The 20,666-nt window shown below is 39.9% G+C and overlaps 3 protein-coding genes and 1 pseudogene across 3 annotated transcripts; 3 read left to right on the top strand and 1 right to left on the bottom strand.

Annotated features, from left to right (window-relative positions):
- The first annotated feature begins 4,502 nt into the window (after positions 1-4,502).
- LOC147525144 (endo-1,4-beta-xylanase 5-like) lies at positions 4,503-8,214 on the top strand. The gene is made up of 5 exons (XM_086578319.1): positions 4,503-4,682; positions 7,177-7,318; positions 7,454-7,617; positions 7,888-7,986; positions 8,101-8,214. Exons 1-5 carry the CDS (start codon positions 4,503-4,505, stop codon positions 8,212-8,214), a joined length of 699 nt encoding a protein of 232 aa, XP_086434445.1.
- Positions 7,160-9,456, top strand: LOC147525143 (endo-1,4-beta-xylanase 5-like). The gene is made up of 5 exons (XM_086564585.1): positions 7,160-7,318; positions 7,454-7,617; positions 7,888-7,986; positions 8,101-8,885; positions 9,001-9,456. The coding sequence occupies exons 4-5, from the start codon at positions 8,292-8,294 to the stop codon at positions 9,352-9,354; spliced, it is 948 nt and encodes a 315-aa protein (XP_086420711.1). The 5' UTR covers positions 7,160-7,318; positions 7,454-7,617; positions 7,888-7,986; positions 8,101-8,291; the 3' UTR covers positions 9,355-9,456.
- A 211-nt stretch (positions 9,457-9,667) lies between these two features.
- LOC147525142 (endo-1,4-beta-xylanase 4 pseudogene) lies at positions 9,668-10,270 on the top strand (annotated as a pseudogene).
- Positions 10,271-13,671: 3,401 nt separating this feature from the next.
- On the bottom strand, positions 13,672-14,925 carry LOC147525141 (uncharacterized). The gene has a single exon (XM_086578305.1). The coding sequence runs from the start codon at positions 14,923-14,925 to the stop codon at positions 13,672-13,674; it is 1,254 nt and encodes a 417-aa protein (XP_086434431.1).
- Between the last annotated feature and the right edge of the window lie 5,741 nt (positions 14,926-20,666).

Raw genomic sequence — 20,666 nt, 5'->3', positions numbered from 1 at the left:
AGGTTGCTTCCCGTTCGTGGTTGGAACTTGACTCAAGCAAAGTTAAGAAGAAGAAGATCTTGAGTGTGTCAAGAACATCTTCTCCCTCCGTAGATCAAAGCTTGAACTTCAAATTGAAAGTCTGTGACCAAGGTAACGATCTTCGCTTCCGCTATTGCGCTATTTTATGCATGTGGTATAACGTAATTGTATATATCATAGAATCATGCATGAGATATCGATAAAATCCTACATTGGCATCGAGCCGGTTTTCCATGGTTTGCATGCTTTTGTTTTGGGTTTTGATCTTGTGATCTACAAATTTTGAAAAAATGCTTTTTTCAAAATATTTTAATTAATTTTAAATAATTAGGTTGTTTAAAATTAATTAGATATTGCTTAATTTTTTTGTAAAATAAATTATTTATGGGAAATAATTAGTGGAATTTTTTTTTTTCTAGGAAATTTTTTTTTAGAAATTTTTACATGGAAATTTATTTCTGAGATTATTTATCTATAAATTTTAGGATTTTTTTTTTCACATGTATTTTTCCACAATTAAAATTGACATTAGGATGTTTATTTTTACCATGCAAAATTATTTGAATCTGATTTTACTATTGCATGAATATAAAATTGTTTGTTTTCTATCAACGGTCATATGAAAACTAAGGCACAATGCCTAAGTCACATAGACCAAACTTGTAGGAAAAAAATCGAACCAGATCTTGGGAGAGACGGGCTTCCAAGAAACGCATGACCGCAAAGCAATATAGGAGAACTTTGAAGCCTACCGCCTTGAAATCGATAAGATAGAGACAGAGCCACCATCACCGAAATATACACCAAAGAGCCCCCAATCCTATTCAAGATAGGAATGAGGCTCGACCACTTAAATCTCTCCTACATCGACATTATGGACGATGCTAAGGAACCAAATCCATATGATGTGTCATCGGGTTTATTTTCCCACCTCACGGGAAACAGAGGAAGTGGCTAGTAATTTTCGAATGGTCGATAGTGATCATGAGGATGAGGATGACTCCGGGCACCCAGAAGCTTCTATGTTCATGGTTGACTAGCTCGCTTTAGTTCTACATTGTTTTTTGAAAGATAGGAAACTCTTTTTTGTAGAAACAATTTTATGAAATGGAAATTTAAGTAGTAGATTTTTTGCATATTCTATGTTATTGATAGTCAAATGCATTGATTTTATTTAATGGCTAGAATCATGCTAGTAGATTATCATGATCATCTCATATGTGAAAATGTGGATTACTTAGATTTAAATTTAAGAGATGATTCTTATTCGTAGTATCTTATTTTTGGAATTCAAACTTGATAGAATGGCACCCGATGGAAAATCCCCGCTTTTTATGCTACCTGAAAAGGACTTGTTAAACGATAAGAATTACTTAACTTTGGTCTAGGAAAGTTAGGCTAATTCGCAGATAGGAAGGTCATTGATGTAATAACCGAGACAAGAGCGTAACTACACCACCAAGGATTAACACAAGTCGCTTATACTCACAGTACTTAAAAAAGTACAATGAGTATACAAGCAAAGATAATGTTGCCCGAATTGCCATACTTGGCACCATGAGGAATGACTTCATGATGCGGTATGATGGCCTTGGATCGGCAAAAGAGCTATGGGAAGCAAAGAAAAAGCGGACCTTGGGGTACGACTATTGCACATGACTAAGGAGGCTACAAATGAGCTTTGACAAATTTATCAAGCTGCCCCATACCTCTATGACATAACATTGCACGGTGATGAGAAACATGGTTGCCGAAGTTAGCCCAAGCAGACAGTCCCGTCAAATGAACAACAAATTCAAGCCGCCATTAGGTCTTTACCTAAAACTTGGGAACAATTTCGCCTTATCTTGACGATGACGACAAAAGATATCACAAACTTTGCACAAAAGGAAATGTGAGCTTGAGGAACAAAGGCTTCTCAATGAAAAGCCCGTTGTTCAAACCGAAGCAAATGTTGTCAACTCCAAAAAGAGGAAGGCTCCTTGGAACAAGAAAAGTGGAAAAGGAAAAAGGCAAGGAAAAGGCCAAGCCTAACCCACAGAAAAGAAAACCTAGGAAGTCGATAGACATGACTAGTGTTGAATGCTTCCGTTGTCATCGATGGGACACTATGCTAGGCATGTCCTTCTCCCCGAAAGTGAGTTTTACTTTAAGTAATCAATGTGATAAGTATCGTCATGTCGCCCGATTCATCACAATATTGGATTGTAGATTCAGCAGCGATGACACCACATAAGCCGATAGGTCCCTATTTGAAGATTTCCTGAACTTCCACAAGGAACTCGGAGAGTCCACATGGGAAACCAAAGTGTTGCTGTCGATGTTTTGGGCACGTGCACTTGTAGGTTGGATTTTGCGAGCTGAGATCCATCCTTATTGAAGAAGTACTCTTTGTACCCTCAATTAGGAGAAATCTTTTATCGCTTTGAAATTACTTCAAGAATCCTATGTGTTTAATTTTTCCCGAACTCGCTTGAGATATCTTTAAATAACAGCTTTGATAGGTCATGCTTATTTAATGAATTCTTTTATGACATTACACTTAGCACAAACTGAAGTTTTTATGTCTAAAATGGTTGGTTGCCAATTGTGGGATGCTAGACTAGGACATATTGGACACAATAGATAGACCGCTTTTAGCAAGGGAGGGTTATTAGGTAACTTAACCTCCGTTAAAATGGAAACCTCAGGAAAGTTGTCTTCTTTGGAAAGGCCACCAAGAAACCTTTTGGGAAAGCCCAAAGGGCAACTTATCCTTTACAACTTATTCACTCGCACATCCGTGGACCAATGAATGTAACAAAGAAGGCATGGGGCTTTGTATTTCATTACCTTCACGCATGACTATACATGTTATGGGACCGTAATTTGATGTCTCACAAATCGACATTTGGACTATTTTAAAAAGTACAAGAACTTAGTTGAGAATCAACTTGATAGGACAATAAAGGCCTTAAGAACTGACCGCTGACGTGAATATCTTCCTCACGATGAGTTTAAGGAACTCGCGGAAAATAAGGGTATAGCTAGACAGCTAACTATTCTTTATACCCCCGCCAGAAATGGTGTCTCGGTAGAAGGAATAGAACCCTGCTGGACATGGTTAGATCTATGATGGCTCAGGCTAACTTGCCTATCTCATTTTGGGGTGATGCATTGTTAACGGCTGCGCACATACTTAACCTAGTTCCTTCAAAAACTGTTGACAAAACACCCTATGAACTATGGACTGGTAGACAACCCGTTTTGAACTACCTTAGACCATGGGGGTGTGCGGCCTTTGTCACTTCTCAAAATTGAGAATTTGGAAAGTTGAGTGCTCCTGGAAAGAAGTGTATCTTTATAAGATACAGTGAGACTTCTAAGGGGTATGTCTTCCTAGGGGAGGATACTCAAGGGCATGTCACGTAAATAGAAGCACGTAACGCCGATTCTTAGAGGATCAATACCCAACGAGGGGTGAGGTTGATAAGGATATACAACTTTACGGGTTGATAACCTTATAACTAACCGATGAACAAGGCGAAGATGAAACTTTCATCAACCCCGATTCTAGTAACAATGGCATTGGTCAAATGATTGATCAATCCCAACCTCGTAAAGAGTGTTAGAGGCCATATCCCCAAACGCCGGTTTGAGATTGAAGGGGAGATAAATATGACCAATGCACTTATAGAAATATCTGATGAACCTAAAACGTTCAAGGAGGCTATTTCTGAGTCTAATACAAGTAAGTGGATGGAAGCTATGAAGGAAGAATTAGAGTTGATGAAGAAAAACAGAGTATGGGACTTAGTTGATCTACCTCCAAACAAGAGATCTATTGGGAACAGGTGGGTTCTCAAGATAAAAAAAATGCGGAAGGGAACATAGACAAAATTCAAAACTAGGCTTGTTGCAAAAGGTTATACCCAAAAAGAAGGAATAGACTATGAGGACACCTTCTCACCAAGAGTGAGATTTGCCTCCATACGCCTCCTCTTTGTCAATGGTTGCCCATTTAGATTTAGAGCTTTACCGGATGGATGTCAAAACCGCTTTTCTCAATGGAGAATTACAAGTAAAAATCTATATGGATCAACCCAATCGGTTTTTCAATCAAGGGTCGAACACAAAGTGTGTAAACCGAATGCATCCATATATGGTTTAAAAAAGGCCTCTAGACAGTGGAATCTGAGATTCCATGAAGCAATGCTTCAAGACAAATTCGAATGGTAAATGAGGACCATTCAAGCAGATATGTCAAGACATCTAAAAATGGTTTTGTGATTCTATCTCTATATGTGGATGACATTTTGTTAGCAGTAACAATAAGGCATTGATAAATTCCACTAAGGAGTGGTTGTCATTAAACTTCAAAATGAAGGACATGGGTGAAGCAAGTTATGTCTTAGGAGTTAAAATAACTCGCGGATCGGCCCAAACGCTTGTTATCTTTGTCTCGTGAGACATATATCAAGAAGGTTTTGGAAAGATTCAACATGACCGATTGTAAGCAAGTGGATCTCCCAAGAAGTCTAGGAGAGACTTTGAGTTCTAAAATGTCTCCCAAGAATCCTAATCAAACTCGTGCTATGAAAAATGTATCATACTCAAAGCGCAAATGGAAGCCTTATGTATGCAATGTCAGGTACAAGGCCGACATCCGCTATGCAGTTAAGGTTAGTATCAAGGTTCCAAACAAATCCGGGTCGCATTAATCGAAGGTCATCAAGAAGATAATGAGGTATCTAAAAGGCACCGTGGACTACTCAATTTGTCTACCAAGGGAAAGATCTTAAGTCGATTGGGTAATCCGATGCCGACCGGGTCGAGACCTTGATGAGAGGAAGTCAACTTCGTGATATACCTACATAATGAATGGAGGTGCTATATCCCGAGCAAGAAGAAGCAAACTTCCATAGCACTTTCAACTATGGAAGCCGAAAGTATATTGCATGTTGCTTTCGCCACACCGTGGAGGTCGGTGGTGGCTCGACGATTCATCAAACACTTGTCGTTGTTCTCAAGAGTCAACGAACCGGTTCACATCCCGATCGACAAAGATGGCTGCTCTTGCATATGCTAAAGATCCAAAGTACCATGGAAGAACCAAGCATATAGAGTTAAAATACCACTACGCATCGCACAAATGATATCGAAAAAGAAAGTGGTTCTACAACATATATCCACCGGATCGATGGTCATGATCCACCGACCAAACCTATTCCAAAGGAACTCTTCCTTGCACATGTAAAAAATGCTTGGGTTAAAGAGGATGTGATTATGTTAAGAACACTTTGATGGTTTAATGAATAAAAGTGCATTCTTTCCAGATCGATTGCATTCTCATTATAATCGCTTTATCATCTCATATGTATGTCGTTAGGGTTCACTCACATGAACAAATACTTCCATTTTAAACAAATGGGAGTTTAGCTTGACAAGTCACTAAACCTTATAGGAAGGGGTGGACCTAGTGCCGAAGTCATGCCCCTTCTTATAATTGGATAAGAAGAAACAAAGCTTCATAGGGAAGATTCTCGCCTAAACCTACAAACGGTTGTTGCCAAGGAGCATAGTATCCTTGAATTGTCATTAGGGATGACAACACTTGCATGGTATGAGTGGACATACAGATATCTATTGTTGAGTAAACAAATTAGATACTCTTGCCATGACATGTTTTCACACAACATGTGTATAGTTGACCACCGAGAGCAAGAAAAGAAATATCCCTAAAATTCTTGCTATGTGAGCTCTATTGATATATTTTTGTTTAAAACATATCGAATGGTACCCTCCTTGAACTTTTGACCTTGTCAAGAAAATAAGAGGACTACTCGTGAACTTTGGTTTGCTCCCCACAAGCTCTTACTAAAAGGCCGACCGATGCATACCGGGAAGTTGGTAGAACTCGGCGACAATGACTTCATGTCACGCAAAAAGTGGTAAAAGAAGGTTTATCACATAATCACCGGGATTCTACCCGCCGACAATTGATGATAATTGTGAATCATGTGATACGCTTTTGACTTTATGGTGTGGACTCATAGGGATGAGTGCTATTTGTCAAAGTGATGAAACAAACAGATCTTGGGGTATACACACACTCCCGGATATTAGGTTTTCGATTCATCTTCTTTAAGATCACTTTCATGGTAGATCACCGTGGGTCGCTTTTCATTGCGACTTGCTACTTCACGATATCATGATACGCGGTGCTAGGGTCACACGAACCATTTGCCGTGTGTGAGACACACAAATGGCTAAGCATTCTACTTAAATGCTTCTCTTAGAAACCTTCTTCGCCAGGGCGAAAGTGGGAGATGTTGGAAATAAGGTTGGATAGACGCCACCAAGATAAGGATAAACCATCGAGTATAGGACTCTATCCTATCCGATATTAGATGAGTATAGGACTCTATCCTATCGGATATTAGATGAGTATAGGATTCTATCCTATCGATATTAGATGAGTATATGACTCTATCCTATCTCGATATTAGATGAGTATAGGACTCATCCTATCGATATTAGATGAGTATATAACTCTATCCTATCGATATTAGATGAAAGTATAGGACTCTATCCTATCCAATATTGAGGAGGTGGGAACCTCTATAAATAGACCCCCACCTCTCACATATTAATAATCTCAACAACAAGAAAAAGCTCTCTCTCCTTTAATGGCGACCTCCAACATTTTCTAAAGTAGAAGCCCAAGAATTTGTGGAGATTCCATAGGTGGTATCCTCCCCAGCCATTGTCAGTTCTTGGTTCTTGGTTCGTGAAAAAAGGTTGCTTCCCCGCTCGTGGTTGGAACTTGACTCAAGCAAAGTTAAGAAGAAGAAGATCTTGAGTGTGTCAAGAACATCTTCTCCCCTAGATCAAAGCTTGGAACTTCAAATTGAAAGTCGCGGACCAAGGTATCTTTCTTCGCTTCCTCAACTGCTATTTTATGCATGTGGTATAACGTAATTGTATATATCATAGGAATCATGCATGAGATATCGATAAAATCCTACAACATTGCCAAAAACAAAATCTTCTAAATTTGATTGACATTTTCATTTGATTTGTCACTTTCTACAGTGCTTAGCAGAACCTTTAAAGCCTCAATATGAAGGAGGTATCATAAATAATCCAGAATTCAATAATGGCTTGGTGGGCTAGTCTATATTTGGGCATGGGAAGATTGAAAAGAGGAACTCAAAAGAAGGCAACACTTTTGCCGTCGCTCATACTAGATACAATCCTTACGACAGTTTCTCGCAGAAGCTTTACATGCAGAAGGAAAATATTTATACTTTATCTGGTAATTATTATACGAATAAAATGAAATCAATCCAATTAATATATAGGCAAGGCCTCATAGGACTTTTTTTCTTTTTTTTTTTCTTTCTGATGAGGGCAGAGTTTTACGACCTGATAAAAACTATTCTTGTTTCAGCTTGGATTCAAGTAAGCGAGGGAAAAGAGCTAGTAAGTGCTAAAGTTAAAACAAGAAAGGGCTATAGAACTGCAGGTACAGTTTTCGCCGAGTCAGGTTGCTGGTCTATGCTTAAAGGGGGCCTTACGGTTGATTCCTCAGGTCCTGCTGAACTTTACTTTGAGGTACATCATAACTTTCATCCTGCAATTACATTAACATTTGTATTTTGAACTTCAACAAGTGCTTCCATGACTGTTGAGATAAACAAATTTGATTGTATGTCGTTAATGGATTAATTGGATTCATTTTCCTCATACTTTATTTTCACATAGCCTCGTCTGTCCGTAAAATGGTTTCTCATTATTCAATAACAAGTACTTATATAATTTCGCAAACCCTCTGAAGAAGCTTAGTTGTGATACTATTTTTGACACCTCGGTCTATTTATTTAGAGCAACAACACTCGTGTGGAGATATGGGCAGATAATGTCTCATTACAGCCGTTCACCAAGGAGCAATGGAGATCACACCAAGATCAAAGTATCGAGAAGGTAAAACACATAAAAGCTTACAAATATACAACAGAGTACTATGAATGCAACTATGAATACCCAATTAGTATATATGACAACCTTATTGGTTTACTACGATAACATATCCTGCAGGCGCGTAAAGGAAAGGTTAAAATCCAAGCTGTCGACTCTCAAGGTAAAATTCTTGCTGGAGCAAAGGTCTCAATCAGACAAAACTCAGCAAGTTTCCCCTTGGATCAGCCATAACTAAGGAAATCTTGACCAACCAAGCATATCAGAACTGGTTTACCCCCAGATTCACCGTGACCGTCTTTGAAAATGAGATGAAATGGTATAGTACTGAAAATACCCGTGGCAAGGATGACTATTCTGTTTCTGATGCAATGGTTAAGTTTGCCAAACAACATGACATTGCCGTTCGAGGCCATAACATCTTCTGGGATGATGGACGGTATCAGCCCTGGTGGGTCAAATCTCTTCCAACAGATCAACTTAGACGAGCAGCTGAACACAGGGCTAACTCCGTCATTACCAAGTACGCTAGGCAACTTATCCATTGGGACGTCGTTAACGAGAATCTACACTGGTCATTCTTCGAAGATAAACTCGGGAAGAATTTTTCAGCGGCTGTTTTAAAAACACACACCGACTTGATCGGAAGGCTTACCTTGTTCTTGAATGAATATAATACCATAGAGGAAAATGAAGATGCAAAGGCGGCGCCGTCTGTGTATCTTCAGAAGTTGAGAGAAATTCACTCTTACCAAGGAAATCCTGCACAAGTTATAGGGATTGGGCTTGAGGGTCATTTCAGAATTGCCAACATTCCCTACATGAGAGCTGGCATTGATACTCTTGCTGCAGCAGGTTTCCCTATATGGCTTACAGAAGTGGACGTTGACCAAAGCCCAAACCAGGTACTATACTTTCTCTATCTATTTGACCAAAATCTAGTAGCTAGTGTATAATTGTATACTCTCTAGTATCTACATAATTTCTTTAATAACTTGGTCATTGTTTTGATGTGAACAGGCGCAGTACTTAGAGGAGATCTTAAGAGAGGCACACTCTCATCCTGCAGTTCAGGGTATTGTTTTATGGACAGGATGGCATCCAGATAAATGTTACAAGAAGTGTTTGACTGATAACAATTTCAGAAACCTCCCCACAGGCGACGTCGTTGACAAGCTAATCCAAGAATGGAAAATGCATGGGGTGGGCATAACAGATAGCAATGGCATCTTTGAGACATCGCTCTTCCATGGGGATTACAACGTGACAATAAGTCATCCAATGACAAATTCATCCTCGGCTCAAAGCTTTAAAGTTGCAGCGGCAGAATCTTCACAGGAAACAACACTTCATGTCCAAATAAGTAACATATAAGTTGAATTATGCTTCAATCTTGTTTCATTAGCATTACATACTGAATGTACTAGTTTGAGATAAAGCAATGTATTGAAGATGTACCTCTTAAATATAACATTCAGGTTTTGTATGGTTGTATATATCTGTTAGACACACTTATACCTTCCCCAAGTCTCACAGGCATAAGTCAAATATTCCACCTTGCATGGCCTAAAGATGCCTAATCAAGCATTCTGGCAATGACAATATGCAATTTTGCAGAAATTGGTGGGCCGTCTCTTCCACAAAGTAAGCATTGAACGATGGAATAACCCTCAGGTTGGCAATAACAATGACTACCATCAATTCCTGTACTGTTGCTCCTATTGAATATAGGCCAAACCATTATTTGTGGGTAAAAGACCTTGCACCCAAGAAACTAGAAGAAGCTGCAGCGCGAAAAATCAAATCAGTGGTTTTAAGATATAAAGGGGAAGTTATTGCGTGGGATGTTGATAATGAGAATTTGCATTTCTCCTTCTTTGAGGAGAGAATTGGGCATAATGCATCAGCGGTTTTCTTTTATAAAGCTCACGAATTAGATCCAGAAGCGATCACATTCATGAATGACTACAATACGATTGAATTTAGCAATGACATTTTGGCCAGCCTAGATAAATACATACAGAAGATTAGGCAGATTCAAGCCTTCTGGGGGAATAAAGACATAACGGAAGGAATTGGACTGCGGTCGCACTTCAGTTCAGGTCAACCAAATCTTCCTTACATGAAAGCTTCATTGGATAAACTAGCTTCAACAGGCTTGCCTATATGGCTTGCAGATGTCGACGTTGCCAAACACCCAAATCAGGTTCTACACATTTTAGTATTAACTGTAGTTAATCTCCATAAACGAACTATATATGTTTCATGGTTAAGGGATTTGATTGCTTGACCTTATTATTGTTGGGGTTAAACACCGATACTAATTGATTCTCCACTACACAGATAATTTGTATTTGAACACAATTCAATTCTAGACAAATTCTAAATATTTCCTACAACCAAACTAACATGCCCAACTCGCTAAACAACTATTAACAACAGATAATAATGTAAAACAGTAAAATCAAACCACAACACAAAGATATACCGTGGTTCGGCCAATGGTGCCTACTTCCAGAAGAGCTAGTTCTTTATAAAGTGGGAAGAAAGATTACAATCACTCATTGTAGTCTCTCACCTTACTAGATCACTCCTCTCTCTTTACAGGCTTGTATCTATGTAAAGATTATCTCTCGATCTTGATAGCTTTCAAGATTGGGTTTTCTCTGACTTTTGTCCTGTCTCTCGTGTGTTTGGTTTTGCCAAAAACCCAAACATATAAGCCAAAACTCGCGGTTCTAGAAAAATAAAATCCTGCCAAAATTGGCATGGGCTCGGGTCGCGCTTGCGGTAAGGCCAAGTCGAGCGCAGGGTGCGCTTACTCTTCTAGAGGTTCATCAAGGCACAAGCGCAGGTCGCGCTCCGAGCAAGACAAAATTGAGCGCAGGGTGCGCTCAAGCTTTCCCACGTAGGTTGAAATTCTTTCCTCCTCATGTGAGGGATAACACCAACAATCTCCCCTTCCCGAACAGTGAGGGGGGCTTCCTTCATGCAATTTCCAAATCAACAAGAGGAGTCTGCTACTATTTCGGCGATAGCACCGCAAATATCAAACTTACCTTTCGGTAAGACTTTGGTCATCATAGCCGACCCATTCTTGTCGGTATGGATCTTCTCGATACACAAATGGTTGTCTTCGAGTACTTCTCTAATCCAATGATAACGCACGTGTATGTGCTTGGATCTAGAATAAAAACTCAGATTCTTGCTCAAATGGATAGCGCTCTGACTGTCACATAGAACTACAAACTGTTTCTGCTTTAGCCTTAGTTCGTCGAAGAACCTCTTCATCCATAGCAACTCTTTGCAACACTCAGTGGCTGCAATATACTTTCTTCGTAGTAGAGGGCAACACACACTTTTGCAACTTAGATTGCCAAAAATCGCTCCCCTACAAAAGTAACCGGATAACCGGAGGTGGACTTCATCGAGTCAACATCACCGCCATGTTCCAGATCGGTTAGCCTTCAAGTAAAGGCTTACTTCCACCAAAGCACAAACACGATTTGGAAGTGCCCTTGAGATATCTCAATATCCACTTAACACCTTCCCAATGCTTTTTCCCCGGATTTGACAGAAAACGGCTTACAATGCCCACGGCGAAAGCAATATCCGGTCTTGTACACACCATGACATACATTAAGCTGCCCATTGCAGATGCATAAGGAATCTTTTCCATTTGACTCTGCTCATGCTCACCCTTTGGACACATCTCTTTGGTCATGCGGAACTGGCCACCAAGCGGACAACTGACTGGCTTCGCTTGATCCATGTTAAATCTCTTCAACACCTTCTCAATGTAGCTTTCTTGAGAAAGCCACAACTTCCCACTCTTTCTGTCATGAGTGATCCGCATTCCAAGTATCTGCTTTGCTTGACCCAAATCCTTCATCTCAAAGGACTTACTTAAGTATTTCTTCAGTTTGGATATCTTGTTGATGTTTGGGCCAACTATCAACATTTCATCCACATACAGCAAGAGCACAATGAAATCCCCATCTGAAAATCTCTAAACAAACACACAATGAAATCCCTATCTGAAAATATCTGAACAAACACACAATGATCAGAAGCAAACTTCTTGTATCCTTGCTTCGCCATAAAGGAATCAAACTTTATGTACCACTGTCTCGGTGCTTGCTTCAACCCATACAAGCTCTCTATCAGCTTGCATACTTGGTGTTCCTTGCCTTTGACCTCAAACCCCTCTGGCTGGTACATGTAGACATCTTCTTCAAGGTCTCCATGAAGAAAAGATGTCTTAACATCTAGCTGCTCAACCTCTAGATTCATACTTGCGATCATACCCAATACCACTCGGATAGAAGTCATCTTTACTACAGGAGAGAAAATCTCATCAAAGTCAATCCCTTTCCTTTGACCGAATTCCTTCACAACAAGGCGAGCTTTGTGTCTTGGGTGAGGATTGTTCTCCTCATGCTTGACTTTGTATATCCACTTATTCTTGAGAATTTTTTGTTCTTGCGGTTTCTAAACTAACTCATAAGTGTGATTCTTATGCAAAGAATCTATCTCGTCATGCATGGCCTTCAACCACTACTCTTTGTCTGTACCTTCAAGTGTCTCTTGATAGTACATCGGTTCTTCACCATCCGATAGTAAAATATACGTATGTGGTGGATACCTGGTTGAAGCTTGTCTCTCTCTGTCAGACCTCCTTGCCTCATCTGCTGGTGCCTCAGGAGGATGCACTTCTGCTTGCTCTGGTGGTGGTTCATACACTTCATCTACATCTTCTATACCAATAGGTTTTATCCCATCATGAGTAATAGGATTCTCATCATGAGCTTCAAACTCATGGTTCTCTGCATTCTCAATGTCTTCTGCACTCTTGTGAACGTCTCTTGCAATGCCCATAGGGTCTGCACTGTAGTCAAAAAAGATGTAAGACTCATAATCACAGCACCTAGTATTAGATACAACAAGATGTAAAACTCTTGAAAATCTCCTCTCTTGCAATGCCCATAGGTCGGGAAGCACATAGCAAAGAATATGTCGAAAAATCTTTCAAAGATACCCATCTATGTAACACACAAGAATATCGTTCTCTTTGCAAGTGAGGTCTTTATTTATACCTATAATACACTTCTCTTCTTCTTCAAAAACAAAACTTTATGGTGATGTAAACCAAACTCAAACCGAATAAACAAGAAACTTAAAATATGTACAATGGAAAGTCTATGTCAACCGTTAATGGAAAAGTGATGTTTCTCAAATTACGCATAAATAATTGAATAATGTTGCTTCCACGATGCTTCCTTTTGTCCGGAAGCATTTGCATCATTCATCCCAAATTCAATCCGAAAGTATGGTTGGTACATCATTTTCAAATGGTCAAGAAATGGTATGGATGTTAGATGATATTTATAGCTACTACCGTGATATTATTCAAAGGACTAAGTAGTACCTAGTAATGCTGTGGAATATTTGCCTACATGATGATTTCATTTTTTTTTTTTTTTGATAATACCATATATATTACTTATCCATCAAACCGAATCGTGGGTTAACTTGTCTTTCCGGATACATATAGGAAGTCGGGTCCATTTGTCGCTTATGGACAAAATCATTGTGCAAGCAAATGTGCCTCCATTAGATCTCCTAGAAATCCACTTAAACTTGCGTAAAGCAAAATTAGAGGTTAACTGAACTACAAAATCTCTCAAACTCTCAAACTTCCAAGAACAAGATCAAGCTATTAAGAGCCTTAGTGACTTCTAAGCAGTCCCCTTCTATGTACACAATGCCCGCCCACCCATGAAGCTTTGCGAGTCCTAGTGCCACTTCCGCAGCCACCATCTCTGCTTCCTCTGCAGACTTTGCTCGAAATCTCCGAATACCTGCCCCTACTACCTTGCCTTCTGCATCCCAAGCTATAGTACCGGCTGCTTCTACCGACAAACCCCTCGGCAAATCATATCTTATATTAATGCACTCATTAGGTATAATAGGGAACAAAGAATCGAACTCAACAAAATTATGATTTAAGTAGTTTTCAGAAGGGAAAGAGTTCTCATTCTGCATTCTGGTAGGAGTAAAGCCCTTGTAGCAGTTGCATGCCTCCACCTCACTCCTTCTGAGAAGTCTTTCTCTATTAGGGAGCCTTTGTTCGAATTTGGCTTCATTCCTGGTTTTCCAGATGTTGTATAGGATGTAACAAGCTTGGACTCCTGCCTGAGCTATGTGTTGGTTCTTATTGTGGCTCCAACTTATGAATTTGGAGATCCAATCTTTAGTGTTGTTCCTGCCCTGAATCTCCATTCTTAAGCCCAAGCTTGAAGTGAACCACAAATTTCTGGTCCAATCATATTCACAAAACAGATGATTTTCTGCCTCCAAACTGGTATTGCAGAGGGGGCAAGAGAAGTCCCCCTCCATCTTCCAAGAAGCCAACCTATCTCCCATAGGTAAAGCATTCATATAGGCTTTCCATAAAAACATCTGAATGTTGGCTGGTATTTTGGTTTTCCAAAGAAGCTTGACTGTTTTAGTATTAAAACTAGAGCTCTGTCCTTCACCACTATCTTTGGCTAGGTACTTGTATACAGATTTCACAGTCAGTCTCCCAGCCTTTTCTCCACTCCATTTCAGCCTATCCTTTCCCAGACCCTGAGGTCTAATTAAAATGTCTTTGATTCTTGCCACAAGGAAAGGCTGAAAAAAGCTATGAAGCTTGGCCTCATCCCATCCAGTTCTATCTTCCAGAAAAAGGTCAGCCACATGAAGGCCTTCTAGTCTGGGGTCCTCCACCCCTAACTCTCTCAGAGTCTGGGGTTTTCCATTGCATATCACCCAAGGGTCATCTAAAAGAGAGATATTGTGTCCACTGTGAATACCCCAGACTAGCCCTCCACTTATGAGATTGAAAGTATTATGGATTCCTTTCCAAAAGTAAAGAGGCGCACCTGTGAGGTTTCCATACATCCCCTATCCAGTTTTTACTATAGATACTAGCAAGAGTTTTTGTCCAAACTGACTCAGTATCTGTAGCAGCTTTCCAAGGGAGCTTGGCTAGCATTGCTACATTTATATCCCTCATCTTTCTAAACCCCAACCCTCCTTCAGGCTTGGGTTTACATAACTTGTCCCACTCAATGGTGTGAACACTGTTTGAATTTTCAGCACCATGCCAGAAAAACTCTCTGCATGCTTTATCTATCTTGTTGCAAGTAGACATGGGAAGCATATAGGTAGACATAGCATAGAGAGGAGTGGCTTGTACCACAGATTGGATCAGGGTAGCCCTTCCAGCCTGTGAAAGGACTTTAGCCTTCCAACCTTTTATTTTCTTATGGATCTTATCTACTAAAAAATCAAAATCCTCAAATTTTTTTTTTAGCATGATGGGTATAACTGGTATTTGTCTTTTGGATCAAAAGCCTCATTTTCCAAAACTTCTTCAAATTTTATTTTTATTTCTCAAACTTGATGTTTCTGCTAAAAAAATGCTAGACTTATCAAAATTTATTTGTCACCCGAAGCAGCACAATAGTCTTGGAGGATATCTTTAAGATGCCCCCCATCCCCAAGATTTCCTCTCGGTAAATGATCGGTCATCTCATCATGAAGATGAGAGATGGGAGGAGAAGCCCTCCTGATCTTAATCCCATGGACTTTTTCCTCACTCGGCTTTTTGCAATCATCCTAGAAAGGGCCTCGGACATGATGATAAAGAGATATGGTGATAGGGGATCCCCTGTCTCTGAAGTCCCCTTTCAGGGAGTATCTTATTCAGAGGAGTCCCATTAAGAAGCACTTGAAAAGAAACAGTGGATATGCATTGTTTTATAAGATTCCTCCACTTCTGACTAAAACCCAGTCTATCAAAGATGGAGTCCACCAGGGACCACTCCACTCTATCATAGGCTTTTGCCATATCCATCTTCAAGGCTACCCAACCATGTTTTTTATCTCTCATGTTTTTCATGTGATGGAAGAGTTCACAAGCTAAACCAGTGTTATCTCCTATATTTCTACCTTTGATGAAAGCCCCTTGGAAGGGAGAGATAATTTTATTTAGATGTTGCTTGAGCCTATTGGCACGGATTTTAGATATCACTTTGTAACAAAAATTACAGAGACTTATAGGCCTAAATTGTTGCCACAGCTCCGGTTATTATTTATCTTAGGGATGAGAGCAATATAAGTTTCATTAAAAAATGTGGGTTCAAATTTCTTATGGAAGAAATCCTTCACAAAAGCCACAATACTATTTCCCTACAATCTCCCAAGTATTTTGGTAAAACACCCTTGGAAACCATCCGCCCGGGGGCCTTCAGTCACCCATCTTGTTAACAACTCTCCTAATATCTTCAGAAGAAGGGATGGCAGTAAGCATCTCATTTTCCCTTTCCGTAATACAAGGAGTGAACAGATTGAGAATACTATCATTTTGATGGGGTTGGTCTGATGTGAAAAGAGCTTGGAAGTAAGAGTTTATGTTATGCCCCACTTCAGCTCTTCCCCCCCCCCCACCCTCTGTAGCCTCTCAATGCTGTTTTTCCTTCTTCTGAAAATGGTGGAGAGATGGAAAAACTTCGTATTTTTTCCCCCATCCTTCAACCAGTGAATAGTTGATTTCTGTTTCCAGAAACTTTCCTCCTTAACCAACCATTCAAGCAGCTCTGATTTAAGACCTTTTGCTCTCTCATAGTTGGCTATGGAGAAAGGTTTTGTTAGGACCTCTTCCAGCTCCTTGTTCACTTTTTTCAGATTTGTAAAGATGTTACCAAACACCTTCTTATTCCATATAGTAAGATGTTGTTTTGTCAACTTATGTTTTAGGATCACATTAATGTCAGGCAAATCATGATAAATAGAATTCCGTGCGCCAATAATGTGGCATGCATGCATTATCGGTAAAACCACATATTGTAAAAACGAAATGGTTTTTCATGTGTGGGTCTATTTACCTCCTTTTCTCTAAGATTTATCATAATAGACAGATGATCTGAGCTAGCATTAACCACATTGTGCACATGCATGTTAGGAAAAAGGACTACCCAGTCATCAGTAGCCAGAGCTCTATCAAGTCTCTCTAGGATATGGCTATTGGGGGCTCTGTTATTGCTCCAAGTATACATAGGTCCTTTAAATCCTAAGTCAATCAGTCCAAGGTCATTTATCAACCCATTGAACTCTACCATACTATTATTAAACATGCTTCTTCCCCCTATTTTTTCGTTTAGCGAGGTAATGGCATTGAAGTCCCCAAACAGACACCAAGGACCTGGGATCAGGGTTGCCACATCCCTAAGCTCAGCCCATACCCGATGTCTGTTGCATGCAACAGGTTCCCCATATACAAAAGAGAAAAACCAGATTTCATTACAAAAAAAAATTATTTAGTTTACCTGTTACGTGATTCCTAGTAGCTCCCAAAATTTCCAGGTCCACCCCTTCTTTCCATAATACTGCAAGCCCCCCACTTCGACCAACTGCTGGAACACAAAAACAACCCTTATACTTGACCATTCTACTAATACCTTTCATCTTATCTACACCAACTTTAAACAATTTAAAATGAAAATGCAAATAACCTTATCTCGGTGAAAATCTATATCACCTCGAGGAAAAACAAAACTTATCACGAGGATCGCGATCTTTAGCGACCCTGGCGACAACCAATCTTCTTAAATCACTAAACGCAAATGAGACTTATCAGCTATGTTCATTTAATGAACCGCTGGATATGAACATGCAAATCCCGGGGTGACGTTATAAACAATCTTTGGTGTGAGTAATACTAAAAATACAAATATGCTTATACATATATATATACCCGATCCGCTGGTTGGTTCCTTCACCGGTAAACTTTCGGCGACAAATCTGACATCCTTAAGAATAATAATTAAAGGCGGTGGTTCCTCCATTTGAAGCCTTAACTTCCAAACAACTAATACCACATACCATACACATAATAAAAGGCATTTAGTTCCTCCAATTTGCTGGAGGTTCTAACTAAACTACTAACCATCAAACATATACAATCATCTATCTAGAGATATATCATTTACCAACATATTACCATAATTATATTAGTTTAGACTTTCTTTTGTGTGTGTCCTAAAATCAAACGATATCTATAATAACACCTAGTTTCCACGGCTACCCTTCCGCTACCCAATGAAATATGTACATCCACATGCCTCGCTTTACATAATGAGTCACTCGTAAGTAACCACCACGGATCGATGTTGCGATCACCGTAAATCCTCACCGCGGAAGCCAAATCTATGTAAGCATTGCCACTATTCGGCATAAAATATTAAGCATCATCGTTATTTTGCAAAGCGGAATAATCAAGCCACTATTCGGGTTGCCAGGCCGAAGAGCCGTCAGTTTAATCAAGCGCCCGGAAGGGCGGCGAAGGCCATTCGGTCTTAGCGAAGCGCCCGAAGAAGGCCAATCCACGAGTTGTGGTAGTCGGGTTCTAGTTTTTAGATTCGTAATTTATTCAGTGTCATACATTAATGACTTCATAAACATTCCACTATATCGCGTCGCGGTCAATTGCCTTATTGCACCAAGCCACAATATTTAGAAACATCTCGATTATATCTCATAACCAAAATTCATTCTTTCCGTCTTGATATATTATTATTGCACTACATTTCCCGTGAATGAAATATTCACCAATACTATGTTTACCTCCGTAGTAGCATCTCACATATAAAATAATGGGTTTATATACATTTCTCGAGATATTGCCTTAATATAAATATCGACATATGATATCATGTCATAATCTTCCACGTATGCATACATTTTTTATTATAGCGTATTAGGAATATAATATCTCTTAACATCTCAATATCGTCGCGTGTCGAAAATACACAACATAAATGTCAAATCTTTCTTAGATAATGACAACCAAATATATACAAGCTTCCATGGCATTTTATCATCCCGATTGGTCCATACAATATACCAGCAAACACGTTAGCCTGATTAGGCAGTCAAAGTCCACAATTCCCGATATATAAATGTTTTACCGCACTACTTCCTTCAAATCTAAATTAGATAATGACCCGACGAGTTATCTGATCTGACAATATTTTATTCTTATGTTTGTCCATCTGATCAAAATATGTGAAAAATTGAAAAAGTCGACATTCCGCGGTCAAAGTCAACGGTCGAAGGTCGGCGGTCAAAGTCAAAGTCAACATGTCTGGTCAAAGTCAAAGCTGTCGTGGTCAAAGTCAAAATGTCGTGGCCAAAGTCAACATATCTGGTCAAAGTCAAACTATCATGGTCAAAGTCAAAAGTCGCTTGTCAAAGTCGACATGTCATGGTCAAAGTCAAAGTCAAAGCCCCTGGTCAAAGTCAACATGTCATGGTCAAAGGTCAAAGTCAAACTCGACATATCGAGGTCAAAGTCAAACTCGACATATCGAGGTCAAAATCGACACATCATGGTCAAAGTCAAAGTCGACATACCATGGTCAAAGGTCGAAGTCAACCCGAATCAAAGTCAACGGTCGATGGTCAAAGTCAAAGGCTATCAAAAAGAAAGTGATTTGGTTTCCATGTTCGGCCGACGGGGTTCGAGTCATGGGTTCATGGCTAAGGTCGAAAAAGGTCGTGGCTCGGCGGGCTCGTGACCAAGGTCATGGTTCGGACCAATTGCCAAGCCCAAACCTTAACCCGAAAGTCTAAACATTTCAAGACCATTAGATCTATTTTAAGTCGATGGGTGGTCCATTAATATTAGATCACGGGCCCAAAACGGTTAAAGTGGTTCGGTCCAAAATTTCAAAACAAAGAAAAGGGCCTAACCACTTAAATTAGATTTCGTACCACGTAAAACTAAAACGAAATTTACTGAACCACCATGAAATTTTGGCCAAACCACTAATAGAATTTGGCCCAAACCCAACTTAACCTTGCTAAGACCCAAGCCCCAAGAGCCCAAGCCTCAAGCCCGGTTCGGTCCACGGTTAACTGCTTCCCTGGTTCTCCTCCTCCGATACTGATCTCCGGCCGCCACCATCTCCCGTTCCATTAAATCGGTTAGACTCCCCAGAGCAAAACCTCAACATTAATGAAAGCAAAACCCCAAATTGTTCCATCCAACCCTCACCAAACTAGATCGAGAATATTCCGGCCGCCATTAATGGCTTCCACCTAGCTCTCGGCGACCCCCAACCATCCCACTACCACCAAACCTTATCCCATGACCCCACCATACAAAAACCACCGGTTCAAACCACAACCAAACAAACCCAAAACAATGACCGCCGCCATTAACGCCTCCAAGCTTCACCCCCCCACTCGACCCTCATCGGTCCCAACACTCCACCACGACCACCTAACCTCATTCAATCAACCAAATACGGTTCCAAATCCACAACCACTAGTCCGGTTCACAAAAAACAATAAAAACATAACGATTTATTGATTTCGCTTGAGCCGTTAAACGCTCTGTCGAGCTTCGGCGGTTTAAGTTCGAGTTCAACGATGTTTCAAAAATCACAGTTTAACCAATATATTTTTAACAACCACAGATTATCTGAATGACAATAACATAAAATGAACCGAAAACATAAAAGAAACTTTTAATAAAGATATCTTGGCGGTGCACGGAAAACTATAATCCGGTGAAATAGCAAAATAGCTACTCACAGCGTATGAGCGACTCGGCCGAATCCTCCTAGCCGATTAAA

Source organism: Coptis chinensis, chromosome 1 (genome assembly GCF_015680905.1).
Source record: "Coptis chinensis isolate HL-2020 chromosome 1, ASM1568090v1, whole genome shotgun sequence".
In the NCBI taxonomy this organism is placed as follows: Eukaryota; Viridiplantae; Streptophyta; class Magnoliopsida; order Ranunculales; family Ranunculaceae; genus Coptis; species Coptis chinensis.
Note: the sequence above shows the minus strand (reverse complement) of the source record. Positions and strands in the feature narration are given on the sequence as shown.

What these genes read in the sequence shown, in the direction of transcription:
- LOC147525143 (XM_086564585.1), top strand. Translation starts at nt 8,292, where the DNA reads ATGAAATGGTATAGTACTGAAAATACCCGTGGCAAGGATGACTATTCT. An exon ending in TTGACCAAAGCCCAAACCAG is followed by an intron (nt 8,886 to 9,000) that starts GTACTATACTTT and finishes TGATGTGAACAG; the next exon opens with GCGCAGTACTTAGAGGAGAT.
- LOC147525144 (XM_086578319.1), top strand. Translation starts at nt 4,503, where the DNA reads ATGACCGATTGTAAGCAAGTGGATCTCCCAAGAAGTCTAGGAGAGACT. An exon ending in ACATCCGCTATGCAGTTAAG is followed by an intron (nt 4,683 to 7,176) that starts GTTAGTATCAAG and finishes TTGGTGGGCTAG; the next exon opens with TCTATATTTGGGCATGGGAA. An exon ending in AAATATTTATACTTTATCTG is followed by an intron (nt 7,319 to 7,453) that starts GTAATTATTATA and finishes TTCTTGTTTCAG; the next exon opens with CTTGGATTCAAGTAAGCGAG.
- LOC147525141 (XM_086578305.1), bottom strand. Translation starts at nt 14,925, where the DNA reads ATGTATGGAAACCTCACAGGTGCGCCTCTTTACTTTTGGAAAGGAATC.